This window comes from Euphorbia lathyris, chromosome 10 (genome assembly GCF_963576675.1).
Source record: "Euphorbia lathyris chromosome 10, ddEupLath1.1, whole genome shotgun sequence".
NCBI lineage: Eukaryota > Viridiplantae > Streptophyta > Magnoliopsida > Malpighiales > Euphorbiaceae > Euphorbia > Euphorbia lathyris.
In genome coordinates, this window is record NC_088919.1 from 20,680,641 (window position 1) to 20,697,689 (window position 17,049).

Here is a 17,049-nt window from a genome sequence, read left to right on the forward strand (position 1 = left end):
GGAGCCATTTGAAGATACACCAAGTTTATGCTTAGTTCGTTCCCCTTTTAATGTTAGTTTGTCAATTCTTCTCTTCAAGAATCACTCGTATTTGCTGTTGTAATTGTTGATGTTGTTCTTAAGTTGTTGTTTGTGCAAAAATTCATCAAGTCACTGAGGAAGCACATTCACCAATCGTCATTACGGTTTCTTCTAAATTTTAATCTCTTTTATTACTATGAAATCCACTATCTATCTTTCTAATATGAGTTTTAATATAATCATAGGCTAAAACCCCCCTTAACTAAGGCTAAACAAAGATCTTAACCTTAATTATGTGGTAATCACGTTTAACCTAATTAAGCTATGTTTATCCATTTAAGAGCTAACTTATGATTCTTAATGCTTGTTGGAGATGGACCAAATCCTAACTCCAATATAATTAATCGTTTATATTCACTGTGATTAAATTGATTAATCGAAACTCATAAGTTGTACCTAATGATCATTTAATGTGACTTATTGTTTTCCAAGGTTTTTCATGAATCTTAATACTATCTTAGATTTATTATTTTAGCTAGACCAAAGTGAAGTAATAAATTAAAGTTTTGGAATTAAGAAAAATTAATACTTCTTTGGATTAATTACTTTAGTCGGACCAATGTAAAGTAATTAATTGAAAGTTTAGAACTAATAACTTGGGAGGTTTTTTTTAATCTTAACTGACTTTATCCAGACCAATGGAAAGTAGTTTAAAAAGGTTTAGATCTAATAAAACTTAATACTTCTCTAAATTAATTACTTTAGCCGAACTAATGTAAAGTAATTAATCGAGAGTTTCTATTAATTAATAAGAAAAATCACAATCTTAAAAAGGATAAAACAACTTGAAAAGGGTCAAGTGTTATTACCAAGCAATAATGTTAAGTGAAGTTAAAAGCTTTAGTTTCTTCCATTATAAGTAATCTCTATTCTCAATCTATGTAACTCATATTCACTTGTTAACATAATTTTAATTCGGTAACCCAACAAACTCTACATTCCAATCGTCTAAATAATAGATAGTAAGCAAAAAGATTAGCAATTACAGTCACAATCCTTGTGGGAATGACAGTTTACTTTTACTTTATTACTTGATACACAATTAAGGTGCACTCGCCTTCACAAGCACGCATACGTAAAAATACGCATCAATAGGGCAAGATAAGATTTGGACAAATTGAAATGCATTTCACTTCAAGAAAATTCAATGAACTAAGAGATCATTTTAAGCAAGTTTAGGAGATCAATATATCACTTTAAACATATTTAAGTAGCTAATAGATTACTTTAAGAAAGTTCATGGTATTAATGAGTATGGATGACAACGAGTACGAGTTTCGTTGGTACCTGACACTATCCGACCCTAATGATATTACCCAACGCTGTGTAAAAGGATACGAGATCCAAAAAATTCCTTGTAATGGAAATGAGATTATCCCTGGGTACCTGTTACACTTTACTAATTTGCATATTTTATTCTATTGAAAGTTGATGAGCAAGGAAACCAAATGGAGGAAAAATGAAAATTATTACTCTATCAACATGAATTTTTATTATATTATTTTTACCGTGTTTTAATTTCTTGATAATATTTGAGTGATTTAGAATGTTTGATTTTAGAATGTATGTTTATTAAATTTGTGGATGATTTATTAAATTTATATTGGTTATATTCGTAATTTATTTGTTTTATGTGTCGATTCTTAACAAGTAAGGATACTTACAAGTCAAATAGAACATGTATGAAATTCAAGAAGTATAATCTGTTAAGGTAATGAGATGAGACGAGTAATTCAAAATGTAAAACGGTAAATATTTGGGATTAATATTATCCATTAGTATTCTGCTAGTTGCTATTTCTATTACCTAGATACTTAATAAGTAAACGGAACTCATTGGTTTTTTAGTTCAAATTTTGAGATCTCTTAATATATCTATACTATATATAATTACGGAAGTAGAGAGAAATGAGAAGAAGTGTTTTAGAGGTCTTTTTTTTTTTTTTTTTTTTTTTTTGGTAGAAAAGGAAAAGAAAAACGAATAACAACAAACTACCCAGGAATTAGCCTAGGGAAGCTAACCCCAATCCTATCTTCTAAGAGAAGATGAGAGATGAAACTAGGGGAAACAGGAAGGGTAGTAACGCCTAACGTCCCTTCATGGCCCGCCGCCGCCAAGCGATCAGCAACACGATTCTGCTCTCTAAAAATGTGTCTGAACTCTACGAACTCAAAGGAGGAGCAAAGCCTTATAATAGCTTTGATGAGGTTGCGACTGTTAAGACCCATAGAATAATTCTCAGAAATCATTTTGATTGCTTCCAAATTATCAGACTCCACAGAGAGCCTCTTAACACCCAGCCTTTTAGCAAGATTGATTCCAGTAAGAATAGCCCAGAGCTCCGCAGAAAAGGAAGAACCCAACCCTAAATTCTGGAAGAACCCAGAAAGCCAGACGCCCCCTACATCTCTAAGCACACCTCCAGCCGCAATCTTACCGTTACTGAGGCAGGAACCATCAGTATTCAGCTTCACAACCCCCTCTCTTGACCTGCTCCATCCCACGAGTAAAAAATCAGATTAAAAATATTTAATTAATTAAAAATAAATATTTAATTAATTAAAAATAATAAATTTATATTTATAATATATTAAATAATTACTAGCCTATTGATTAAAATAATAAAAGAAAGCAAGAGTTACGGGAAGATGAAAAAACACAAAGCAAAAGAAATCCACTATTATATATAAAGCATGATAGATAGTATTCCACCATTATATTCATTGGTCACGATAGATAGTATTATATTTCTGAAGGTAAATATTCGATTTTTTTTTCATATGTTGTAGTTATTTTGTTCTCAATTATGTTGTTGTTTTATTTTTATTAAACAATAGTTGTTATAGTTTCATCTTTCATATTCATTTCTGTTGTTACCCAGGTTCTATACTTCTCGCTATCTTATCCATGTTTTCTTTTTTATTTGTCTTTTTCTTCCAAACTGATAGCTTCAATTGAAGAAATCCGACAGAAATAGAAGATGCATGAACAACTAAAACCAGAAAACACAATAGTGTCAAAAATTACAAGAAATTCTTATGTTTCTCAAGGTAATTATTCGATTTTTTTTCATATGTTGTAGTTATTTTTGTTCTCAATTGTGTTGTTGTTTTCTTTTTATTAAACAATAGTTGTTATAGTTTCATTTTTCAAAGATGAAATTCCATTTCCGTCGTTACCTAGGTTCCATACCTCTCGCTACCTTATCCATGTTTTCTTTTTTATTTGTCTTTTTTTTTTCAAAATGACTAAAATAAAGATTTTGTAAATTTGTATTATTTTTTAGTATATGTTGCTAGGTGTTATCGTTTCGATTGCTAACTCTTAACTAAAATTTAGATTTTCGGTTTTATATGAACTCAATTTTTGGCTTTCTCAATTGTGCTGTTGTTTTGTTTTTATTAACCAATTGTTGTTATAGTTTCATCTTTCAGAGATGAAATTACATTTCTGTCATTATCCAGATTTCATACCTTATCCATGTTTTCTTTTTTATTTATTTATTTTTCAAAATGACTAAAATAAAGATTTTGTATATTTGCATTCTTTTTTAGTATATGTTCCTAGGTGCTATCGTTTTGATTGTTAACTCTAACTAAAATTTATATTTTCGGCTTTTTATGAACTCAATTTTTAGTTTTAATTAAAGTTAGATTAATTTTTCTAATTCGAAACATGTTGAAATCCACTCATTTTTTTAGTTTGAGTTTAGCTAATTGATATTGATTGTATTTTTTATTTTTATGCAATTTGGTACAAATAGATATAAAGTTTCACACGATAGTTTTTCATTGAAGTTTGAGACATATTAAATAAAATATTAAAGAGATATTAGAATATTATACTTACAATGAAGTTTATTTCAATATAAATTATGTTATATTATTGTTATTATTATCAAGAAGTTATTTTTTCTCAATTTTCTAGACAAGGAGATTGTAAGCGTCTAATACACTTGATAAGATGTTTATTCTTGAAGAATGTGGATTATGCTAGATACGAATTCAAAATCAAGGTAAATAAAAATAAATTTTGATGCTCAAAATCCTAAAAATGTACATTAATTATGGATATTGAGATAATTGCTTTTGCAACATTGGCTTATATAATTTTTAACTATTATATTATGGTTCGAACAAAATTGTTAGTATTTCAAGAGTTTTTAACAGATGAAAATGAAATATGTTCATAGGACAAATTATTGAAAAATATTAATTAAGAAAATATTATTATTTGAATCTCTTCAAATTCTCAAATGTTGAGCATAATGATTCTAATTAATATAATTAATTTCACATATTAATTATAAAACGTTTTTTTTTGCACTGAGTTCTTACAATTGCGATTTAATTCTATTTATGGACTTAATACTTTATTAAGAAAAAATAAAATGTTCAATTAATGGGCAAAAAATATTTTCACTCTCCTCTTTATACGCTTATGTCTCGACATTCTCGCTTATTTTCAAAAAAAAAAAAAAACCCGAGAGGAAGATGGTTCTCTCCTAATTATCTTTTTCGTCCCTTCATTTTTTTTCAATTCTTTTGTTTGTTTTTCTTACTTACAAAATTCAAGAATATATAATTATTAGAAAATATTAATGAAGTCAAATAAGTGATATCTGCGAGTCTGACTGATATTCTATATAGTGAAAGAATGAAGAACAAATTGATCGAATGTCTTGATGAGATATTACGAGATAAAAATAGGAGAAATCATCATCTTAAACTGATTCAATTAGATATATTGAGTTATTGTAGCAGAATGAATAATTGAATTCGAATACTTGGTGATCATGAAATTCCATCAACCAAAATAATTATCATCAAGATGAATTTGTGACTAATTCTTACGAATTTTAATTTTTTTATATGTAACATATTGAATTGATAAAGTTTCTTCATATGCAACATTAGAAAAGTATTGATTGTAATAGTTTATAGAATAATATATTAATGATGTTGCTTCCATTTTAACATTGATTGTAATTCTTTTGTATCGTAGATATAATATTTAATTTTAATTGTAGTTTAATTCAATTTTTGTTTAACCTATATTGTAATTCTTTTATATCGTAAATATAATATTTAATTTTAATTATAGTTTAATTCAATTTTTAGTTTTTTATTATATTCTAATATATTTCTTAATTAATCTGTTATTTTATTATTATTATTGTTTCACAGAATATTTGGAATATGAAAATGTATTAAAATTCTTAAAAAGTACAAATCATTGAATTTTGTAAAAATAAATAAATCATTCATCTTTAGTTAAAATTCTATAAAAAAGTTATCACTATACGAAATGAAGCAGCAACTAGCACGCTAGGATCAACCACTTGGAGAACGTGTCAATTATTTTTAAAATTAATTTAATTTGAATTATCATTAAAAAATATATATTAATTTCAAATATATATAATATAAATTTTTTTCATAGCATGATATAAAATTATTTTCATAGTCATCTTCCCCTCGCGCCAATCTTCAATAAAAAATGATATAAAATTATTTAAAAGTAAATATATCAATTTATTTATTTATCTAAATTATATAAAAGTTTCATACCCCGTGCATTGCACGGGTTTTCGACTAGTTAAATCTAAAATGAATGTGAAACATGATGTTGGATGTAATTTTTTATAAAAAAAACTTAATTTATTTTTTAAGATTATTTATTGTTTGGTGTTGTAAAGAATAAAAATTTAATTTTGTACCTTTAAGTCTAAATTAGCAATCTAACTTTTTCTTTTTAACAAGTTAGGAGTCTCTTCATGTATTAACCTTTAAGACGCCAGCCACAGATTGGTCAAATGATATTTACAGACGCGGCCAAAAGCACTCAAAACTTTTGTCATCTTATCGGTCGTCCCTGATTTTGCCAGCCAGGTAAGTGATTTCCCTGCTGCCTGATTCACATAGTCATGGCTGATGGCTGATGGCTGTTGGCTAATTTAAAAACAAACCAGTAGAATTCCAGTTTTTGTTCCTCATTAATGGAAAATTTATTATGAATAAATCTTAAGAGGGAAAAAGCTCAATCCTACAATAATGGCTTCTCTACGGCCTTGTAGATGGTCGTTAGACACCACCACTTGCTCTCCCTCCATTACTAACAATTCTCCTTCCATCTACACTTTTTACTCATTTCCTCCAAAACCACGCCATTTTACCACTTTTTCCTTGCGCCACGACTCGCCCTCCTCTACTTCGTCGTCTTCTTCATGCGGTAGCTCAGATTCAGATATAGAAATACGGAAATTAAGTAATTTGGAAATTCCGACTTCGAAAAAGCGGACTACATTTGCTGATCTTACAGAAAAAGAGGTAGATGTTGTGAATTCATTAACAAGGAATCAAAATCGAAAGGAACAGACTCTCAATCTTAAGTCTTTGTTTGGGAGGAAATCTCTGTTGCGGAGGGTTGTGTTCGCATCACGCAAAGTCAGGAGCATCTTTTTGCTCAATGCCATTACTATTGTTTATGGTAATTAATCCGTCTTATTTTCCCCTTTATTGAAGTTTATTAGACTGTTATAAAATATTTTAGGAGAGACCAATTGTGCTAGAATTTTACTTTGGCAAGATACTGATAAAGGAATGACAGGCATTTTAGGTGTTTTACTGAAATGATTAAACCAATATGGAATACATTAGTTTCAGGCTCTTTCTCTACTTCTAACGAAATCTAGCAATACATAATAAGAATAGGTTGTCTTTTTTTGACAGAAGAGATGAAGAAAATTTTATAACTTTTAATCAACTAACAGCAATTATGATAACAGTCAACATAAGTATTAGATAAGACAATAATAAAATATACATCAACAAAATCCAATGCAATACAATGATGATTATATGCCTTAGTTGTTTTCCTTAAGAAATATTTTCCCTCATTAGGTTGTTGTTTGTTTATAACAATTTCCTCCTTGAAGATACACTCCAACACCCTCCTCACGAGATGAACTACTCTTCTTCTGCCTAAGAAACATAGGGAAGAAAAACCATACCCATTTTGATCAAAACTGGAGCCATGTGATTGTAAGATAATGGCATAGTGAACACATTAGCTAACTGCTCTTCTGATGTAATAAAAGGTGTAGTTAGTAACCCATTTTGTAAGTATTCTCGAATTATATGGCAGTCTATATCCAAGTGTTTAGTTCTTTCATGAAACACAGGATTTTCTCCTATATGAATTGATGCCTTGTTGTCACAGTACAGAGGCACATGACATTTCACAACAACTTGTAATTCTTTTAACAAGTATATCAGCCACTTCACCTCATATGATGCGGTTGCTGTAGCCCTATATTCTACTTCTGCAGAAGATTTATTAGCTGTGACTTGCTTTTTAGCCTTCCAGAATATGAGTGATTTGCTTAAAAACACGCAATAACCTCCCACTGACCTTCTTGTTTGCCTGCATCTTGCCCAATCTGCATCACTGTAAGCTTCCATGTTCTTGACATCTACACCTTCTTGTGTTTGATAATCATTATTGCAAAAAGCCTTTAGCTGCAAATCTGACTGTTTTGGATAAAACAATCCTAGTGTGGAGGTACCCTCGAGATATTTTAACACGTGTATGGCTATATTCATGTGAAGTTGAGTTGGATTTGCAGAAATTGACTTAACTATTGTGTCACAGAACAGATGTTTGGTCTAGTGAATCCTAAATATAGATGTTTGCCAATGATCCTTCGATATTGTTCACTATTAGAAATATAAGGACTTTTCACTGTAAAATCCACATCAGCTGGGAAAGGACTAGACGCAGCAACAACATCTTGTAAACTTGTCTCCTTCATTCTATCTAGTCAGTTTGATACCTCAAAAGTTCTTGGCTATTCCCATGTCCTAAAAAGTAAATGCTTTATGTAAAGCTACCTTCACTTCAATATGCTTGACAGATGTTCTTCTTCTTCTTCTTCTTCTCCTCTAACCTTAGTCCCGAAATGATTCGGGGTCGGCTAACATGAATTCATGTCCATAAGATGTGGCTAAGTTTTACGCTGGCCGCCACAAACCTACCGCAACCCTCCTCCTTTTTCCGGGCTTGGGACCGGCTGGAAATGCCACCAAGTGACACTCACAGGCGGAGTTATGCTTGACAGATGTTCCTGGGAACAAAATATCATCAATATATACTACAAGAACTAGGAACTCATTTTCAAAATCTCTTGTAAACAAGCAATAATAATGTAGGTATCTTTTGAAACCTAAACGCACTAATGTACTAGTGAATTCTTTGGTCCATTGTCTTCCCGCTTGTTTAAGCCCATAGATAGGCTTAATTACCTTGCAAACTTGCCCTTTCCATGCCTTTTCATATCCCTTTGGTGGCTGCATATAGAGTTCTTCAATATAACAGTTATTTACATCTATTTGGTAAATTTCCCACTGAAAATGTGCAGCCAGGGCAAGAAATAACCTCAACATAACTACTTTAGCCACTGGAGAAAAACTACCATGATAGCAATCCCCCATTTCTGATTATATCCCCTAGCTACCACTTAAGCTTTGTATTTATCTAAACTGCCATCTGCGGTTGTATTTCACCTTGAATATCCATCGAGAAGATATGGCTTTATTGCCCTTAGGTAAAATAGTTAACTACCAAGTTCCATTGCTTTCCAAGGCATCTAACTTCGTTTGCATAGCTTGAGTCCAATTCGGATCTTTGCAGGCTGCCTGGTTTGTGATAGGTCCTGTAATCTGTGTCAAATTACTTAAAAAGGCATAATGTTGAGGTGTGAATTGAGGTAAAACTTTCATGGAATCTGTCAAACAAAAAAACACATTGGTAGTGATAAAATCTTGAGTCCAAGCAGGAGATTTGATGTTTCCAACTGATCTCCTTAAGGGTTCTTCAACTAGTGAAGTAGGTTGCCTCAATTCTGTGCATTCTGCCTGAACTTCCTGAGAAAGATATTGTTCAAGAGAATCTGTTATAGATTGTGTTGAGCTGAGATTCATAGATGATGATGCAGCTTGGTTTGATGAACTAGGCAAACTAGGATTCAGTGAACATTCTGTAGAACTAGTTGGACTGATGTGTATATTGGGAAAAAACATGTCCTGGTTCTTCCAAAACAGAATCATTATACGAAATGACATTGTTAATGTCATGTAGAAAAGTTGCTTAATCAAAATGCACATCTCGAGATACATACAGCTTTTGTATATTCAAATTATATAATTCCAACCTTTCTTTCCAGGTGCACTACCCAAATACACACATTTGTGTGACCTATCACCAATTGCCCCTCTGCACACTAGTATTGATTGCATGAGCTGTACATCCAAAAACCTCCAGTCTGCTATAATCTGGTGTAGAACCATATAACACTTGAAAAGGTGTTTGCCAATTCAAAACTTTTGTAGGATGATTATTAATAAGTGTTGTAGCCTGCAACATGGCCTCGCCCCAGAATTTGAGTGGCGAATTAGCCTGTTTTACTTTGTCTTTTATAGCAAAAGAACAACACGTGTCTGCTTAGTAATTTGCTTTATTACATTTATATCAAATGAAAAATCATTCTCAATCCCACAGCAATAACCTTCTCACTATTCTGGTCTTGCAAAACACAATACCCAGCAAAGAAATTTACTGTAATATGCTGGTCTTGAAATAATTTACTTACTGACACTAAGTTATACTGAAATTTGTGGCACATGTAAGACATTGATCATGCTGAAACCTGACTTAAAAATCACATTTCCTTTGCAAACTACTTTATGTGCTTCCCTTGTTGGTAAAAATACCTTCCTAGGTGCATTTAATTTTACTATATTCCTCATGTTTACTAAATTGCAAGTCATGTGTATGGTGGCCTCTGAGTCTATGACCCATGCATTTTTAGAAGAAGAATGTTTACCTTCTATACTCATGCCAGCAAAAGCAGAAAACATGTCCTTTGTTATTCTCTTGCTGCATCTTGCCTTTTAAAACCTTCTCACCTCTTTCTGCACCATCATCTGCATCATTTCCTGTTGACTGTTGCCTTCACAATCAGAGTCAGATTCATCCAATGGTAACTGATTATCTCTAGATAGATGTACTTGATGTTGAACCGCAGTATGTCTCTTGCCTCTAAACCATTCTGGATAGCCAACCAGCTGAAAAATACTCACTTGGTTCATGCTCTCCTTTTCTGCAATGATTGCAGAACTTGTCTTCCTTATTTCCATTATTAGCTCTGTCATAAGAACCCCCTTGATTATTGTTTCTGTAATTGTTCCTTCCATTGTTGTGATTGCCTCCTGAAGATCTTTGACTTTTTGAAGATCAATTCTGTTGGTTTGCAGAACTTTTGGACGTACCAAATGTGACATTTACAAACTCGCTTTGTAAATCACTTCCTGCAAATCCCGAGAGAAATTGCATTAACTGTTCTTCTTGAATCTGATCTTGTGCAATTTTACGTGATTCACCACATGTACAAGCCATTACAGGTTTGAGTATCGCATATTCATCACGATCCATTGTATGCGAAGTGCGATTGCGATTGTCACTACTTTCTCCAGATTCACTGGAATCAGTATGAACTTCAAGGGAATTGCGCATGATTTGTTTGTTTTCTTTGGTGGCATTACTTCTGTCATGAACTGTTTTTTCTAATGAAAGAAGAAGCTAATGGATCTACTATTGAAGCTCTGATACCATGTTGAATCAGCACTATACCGATGAACAGAATTAGGAAGAAGAATAGGAAGACAAACTCAAATTGAATTCATTCTCAATAAAACTGAATGCGACTATTACAACACTATTTATACTACACAGAAAAGTTAATTCCAGCTAAGCAAACTAATAACAAACTCATAACAATCAACACTAACTTTGGCGCCAAAACTATAACTATGCATAACTAACTGCTGAAAGCTTCCTCATCACGTGACAATCTCCAAAAGTAACAAATATAGAGCGAAAGGAAGAAAGAAAAATTAATCAATCCTGACTTTTTTTTTATCTTCCAATCCACATATATGTGTATATATTTGTTAACTATTGTTTAACAGTCTGAATTATGGGTTCTAATGTCCAAAAGGACGTATATTAGTTACCACCATTGAGAAGTTTTTAGGTAAGGAAAATACATCTCTTGATGAGAGACAAAAAAATTCCCCTAACATATACCAACACTTCAACCAGTACCTGTTATTGCTTGTGCTCTTAGCAAAATATGACTGGTGCAGTTACTGTCTCACCTTGGTCAGTTACTTCTCTGTGCTGATTACATCTCTTACTCTGGAACAACTTGATTCATGAAAATTCATGCAAATCTTTATTTTCTTTGCTTTAAACCTTTAAATACTCTTCTTTCCCTAGGTATTATAACAGACAACAAGATGAATGTTGCAACATAAAAAAGGATATGCTTAGAACATCCAAAAATGGTACGTAGATTATTTGCTAACCGAGAAAGAATGGGATATAAGGGGAATCATGTTGATAAGGCAGCAAATTGTATTGGAAATGAAAATGTAATACTCACAAATATGTTTTCTGTTGCAAAATATGTAATATCCAAATTGCAAAGTGTATAAAGGGATATGTAATTGCAAAACATTAGCTCAGCTAAAGAGTGTGTCCAAATTGTTTTCCTTTCTTAATCTTTTACAATAATCAGGTGTAATATTATTTAGGTTATACTAGCTATCTATGTTGCACGGAAACGGAAACAGGAAATGAAACGGAAACGGATACCAGAAAACGTTATTTCTAAGAAAATATAGCTAGGAAACGGTAATGGCAACGGAAAATAAACGGAAACGGACACGAAACGCGGAAATGCTAATGAAGAAGAGTTTTCGTGCAACATAGCTAGCTACACATTGACATTTGCATTTATGACATTATGGAAGCAGGGTCCTCTCAAAGTTGTTGCGCTGGAACTTTTCTTATTGATGCATCTTTCAATTATTTTATAGAGTTTTAGATTGCCAAGTTTGAATACTTTAATATTTTCCTCCATTCTTACATTAACTCCAATATCAAGCTGTTTATCAGGCCATATTGTACCATAATCCATGCATTACTTCAGTAATTTTGATCACAATTTTAAGGTTGTTTTCTTTTAAATTGTAGCTAGCAATATTCCTGTTGTCAAAGAGGTTGAAACAATCATGGATCCAGCTGCTTTTACTGTTGTGCGATTTGTTGTAGCTGCCATTCCATTTATCCCATATGTTTTAGAAGCAAGGGGTGATAGGAAAACCCGTAATGCAGGGATTGAATTGGGTATCTGGCTTAGTTTCGGATACCTAATGCAAGCACTTGGGTTGATGACATCAGATGCAGGGCGTGCATCCTTCATATCTATGTTTACTGTAAGTTTCTTGATCAATCAGTATGCATATCAAAGGTTCTAACTAATTAATTTTAAGGTAAAATTTGTTGGTGAATTTGGTAGGTAATTGTGGTTCCCCTACTTGATGGTATGTTAGGAGCAGTAATCCCTGCTCGTACCTGGTTTGGAGCTCTCATGTCCCTTGTAGGAGTTGGAATGCTGGAATCCAGTGGATCTCCTCCTAGTGTAAGTCTTGTCTGTGTGCTTCACTAGTTGTATTGGTGTTCTTATGTTAACGATATTAATGGTGTATCTGAAATGCTGATCTCAGATATTTTTGTTAATTCACTTTTCAGATAGGAGATCTCTTGAACTTTTTAAGTGCGGCGTGTTTTGGCGTTCATATGCTAAGAACTGAACATGTATCAAGAAGCACAAGCAAAAAGAACTTCTTGGCTCTTCTTGGATATGAGGTAAGTGTATTATCCACCTGTCCTTTTAAAGTAGGTATGCAGTCTGTCTTTTTTTTTTCCTTTCTTGTGATTTTGGTTTTGACAATGCTTAGGTTCCCTTATAGGTATGCGTTGTTGCTCTATTCTCAACAATATGGTATATTGTCAAAAGCCAATTTGACGGAATTCAAACTTCTGATCCATCATCTTGGACGTTGACAATGGTGTGGCATTGGATGGTTACTTTTCCATGGATACCTGCACTCTATACAGGAGTTTTTTCAACTGTGCTATGTTTATGGATAGAGGTATGCTTCATAGTATTCTTAACAAGAAAAACTTTTCAAATTTCAAAGAATTTTTTGCTGTTTTTTTCTGGAATCTTGTTTTTGTTCTGCATTATTACGGCAACTTAATTGCCTTTTGAACAATGAAAAACATCAATCCTAATAGTTTTGGGTTATGGTTCAAAATGTAGTTCTGGTCGCATTTGGTGCCTTATGGAAACGGGTTTGCATGCAATGTTTTAATAATTGCATTGCAATTGCAATTGTCACCCACGTGAAATATCTTTTCATATCAGCAAGTTGCCTCTCATGCATAGATTTCCTATGATAAAATTGACTTGCAACTGCAACAATATAATAAGTGGTGTAGAGTATGAACATAAGTATATATGCAGCATGTTAAATTCTGAATCTTGTTAGTCTTCACTCTCCAAGTAAAATTAGCATGTGTAGATAACCCAATAAAAATATTGTTAGGTATTGTTGGTAGAAATCCTAAACCAGGATATATAGAATTTGCTGGAAAACGTAACTTGGTACTTAGCAATTGCGTAATTATTTGGATATAGCCAAATAAAGCTCTTCCAACTATGGTTTCTTGGGCTTATTTTTCTTTTCACGTAACATTGCTTGTTACATATATGTTTGGTAGCTTCATTATATTTTATCTACTGTTAGGTCTTGGCAATCGTAGATTTGGCTAAATAAATAATGGAAAAACATACTTGTATAGTTCTGTGCCTTTTTACTTAAATTCCTTGCAATTAGATATCACCTCCTTTTAAACATCCATTTCTCTGAATATGCTTTCTAAATTCTGATCTACTATTCTTTGCTTCTTGGTAATCTTTCCCATGTTTCCTGTTATATGGTGGGTTCTTTTTTTTTCACCTTCTTTTTCTTTTTATTTTTCCTTCTTTTGTCTCTTTGAATTATCAATTATGTGGTGCTAATAGTTGAAAGGATTGATGCCAGCGATTCTGTTTCATTACCGACTCATATAATAACTGATACTCAAGATTACAGATTCCTTGCGTTGTGTATTTCTTCAACTCTGTATTTTGTATTTTGTTAAGGATAAGATTACTTAGACATCATAACTGATAAAGATGCATATATTACATGTATCCAAGCTTGTTCTATGGGCAGTTTGATTAATAATTTCTCAAAATCACACTACAACGCAAATGTAATGTGATTTTGGGAGATTGTGTTGTTTTTATCCTCCAACGAAATTCCAACTTAATTAACAAAAGTTGATTTGTCGTATAGATGTCTGCCATGTGTGATGTATCCGCAACAGATGCAGCTATAATTTATGGGCTGGAACCCGTGTGGGGTGCTGCTTTTGCATGGTTTCTCCTAGGTGAAAGGTGGGGTACTACTGGCTGGATCGGTGCCGCTCTTGTACTTGGTAAACTATTTTCTACCTCTGGTTCTTTTTTTTTTCTTATTTCATTTTTTATGATTGCCAAACTTGATTAGAGCATCTCTAATGGAGCCAATGTCTTTGTTACTTTTGAATAATTAGGTCTTACCAACCATTAGACACCTTGTTCTTTTTTTGGGTTTGTTACCAACTGTGGTAACAAACTTTATTTTACCGCACAAAACTGATACAAAGCAGAACAATTGGGAGAGTGAAGGCCACCACGGCGCCAGATGAGATGTGTCTGGCACGGAGGAAAGCAGACATTTCTGCTTTCCATCGCATCCCCCTCAATTGTTCTGAATGTAGTGGAATAATAGCCATTTCAGTCCAATTGGCTTAAGTAATATTCTTCTACCACTAAAGTTGCTATTAGAGAGGTTTAAAATCTCCTGTCACACAAATACCCGCAGAATGCTGTACGGTGATAAACCAGTCATACAATGAATGCAGTTACATCTCCTTTATGTAAAGGACGTTTGCAGAAATGTTCGATCAAATGGAAAACCAAAAGAAATAGTATGTGATTTTAAGCAATAAATTTCTTAATTAGATTATGAAGTGGACCATATAGGAAGAAGCAACTAAATGACTGGATTCCTTTTATTGCCATAGTAAAGCAACATAAGAATATAAAGCCACAAAAACAAATTGAGTGTAGTTACTTTCATCTCTAAAGATTGAGCAATGGACAACTCTGGTCTCATCTTCTAGTCCTTCATCTGATTTATGTGTTGATGATGTAACTGATCAAAGATAATTTGTTTTTAGTGGGAAGCCTGACGGTGCAGATGTTTGGATCATCATCTTCGGGTGTAGATGAAGAGACAAGTGAAGAAGTCGACCATGTTCTGGTTTCAGATAAGCAAAATCGTTTCTCTCCGGCTCCAGTTCCTATCAGTTATAAAAAGGAGTCTAACGTACTAAAGAAGTGAGGCACATTAACAAAATAAAAAAAGTAAAAAAGGACATACAATTTTTTGTTGTATCATTTGTAATTAGATAGCACCAATAGCCAGTGTTAGCAATGAATAGCAGGTAGCTAGAGGTATGAATTTAGGGAGGGCCCTGCGATGTATACATGAGTGAACATAAAGAAGAAATATTGTATATCCCATTTAATTTGAGACAGGAAGCTCACTAATCATTCTGGTTGTTCCATTTTATTTGACAATTGATTTGGGAATCAGAGACATTGAGACTCTGCACATGCCTCTTGTAAATTTCTCATTGATATTTTAGCATAGGACATGTTTCAGATTCTGTTATAAAACTGGAGGTTTTTCATGTGCGATTTATATTTTATCCAAATAAAAATGCTTTCTTTTTCTATGAGTAATACATATACTAACTCGGTTTAAACTCCAACATATGGAGTCCTTTTAATGCTACTTCACATGCTAGTCTCACTATGGTTGATAAGACTGGTCCTGACAATTTATGGATCTTAAGCGAAATAACAGACAAGAGTTCCTTTAGTAAAAAACTTGTACGTACAAAAGTTTAAAATATATTTTAATAAATGATAAACAAAAAAATATTGTATTAACAATGGTGTGGTACAGGTCTAGATAATATGAATATATGTATTTTTTTTTTTTTTTTTTGATCTTAGAATATATGTATTCTTTACTTCATATACATATAGACTTAAATTTTTTGAGCCCTCTAGCTTTGGGTCCTAGGCCAATGGACTAGGGAAGGTCCTGATGGTTGATTATTGTAGAAAATTACATGAGTTTTGCTGAATCCAACTCTCCAATCCAAGTATATTTTTAGTGGTTGGGGGTGGTCCGTAAACTTTAGATTGGTCCTCAACTCAACCACTTACGGGATAGAGATTTAATAAAAGAAATATATAGAGAAAATAGCCACTGCAATGAATACATGGGTGGTTATACTTCCATATCAATTAAAATCATTTATTATTAAGAAAACAAAGTTAAGCTTCAAACTTCATTTTGTTCGCAAGGCACCATTATTGTTATATATATTTTTGGTTACATAAAACTAAAAGAGTATATAATTTATTATTTCCTATATTTTCTTTTATAAATCCTAATATATATATTTTTTTTACTTAACATATTGTTTATTCATTGTATTTTAATAATATATAATTTTGTTCTTAATTTGTGTTCTATTCGATAATTTAATCCTTTATAAAAATACTAAATTGTTTAATAATTCAAATATTTAAGAGATTAAACGGTTGAATAAACAAAAATAAAGACTAAATATTATATTATTAAAATATGAGGAATAAATAATATATATATATATATATATATATATATATATATATATATATATATATATTTATTTATTGACCACCAAAGAAGCATATATTAAGAATCAAGAAGAAACATATTACAAATAAAATCAGGGGTACAGAAAACCACTCACCCCGATGTAAAGGTAAAATACTACTTTTAACTAACAAATGAGCAACAGAATTTGCGGAACGACAGACAAATCGAATAGAGCAGTTAGAAAACTCGT

The 17,049-nt window shown here is 32.2% G+C and overlaps 1 protein-coding gene across 2 annotated transcripts; it reads left to right on the forward strand.

Moving 5' to 3' along the window:
- Positions 1-5,855: 5,855 nt before the first annotated feature.
- On the forward strand, positions 5,856-15,755 carry LOC136209160 (uncharacterized). 2 transcript variants are annotated; one of them, XM_066000559.1, is made up of 7 exons: positions 5,856-5,972; positions 12,178-12,419; positions 12,503-12,625; positions 12,736-12,852; positions 12,957-13,139; positions 14,391-14,532; positions 15,319-15,755. In XM_066000559.1, exons 2-7 carry the CDS (start codon positions 12,216-12,218, stop codon positions 15,480-15,482), a joined length of 933 nt encoding a protein of 310 aa, XP_065856631.1. In that variant the 5' UTR covers positions 5,856-5,972; positions 12,178-12,215; the 3' UTR covers positions 15,483-15,755. The 2 variants fall into 2 exon arrangements, with proteins under 2 accessions (XP_065856631.1, XP_065856630.1); XM_066000558.1 differs by lacking the exon at positions 5,856-5,972 and adding an exon at positions 5,979-6,570.
- Positions 15,756-17,049: the final 1,294 nt, after the last annotated feature.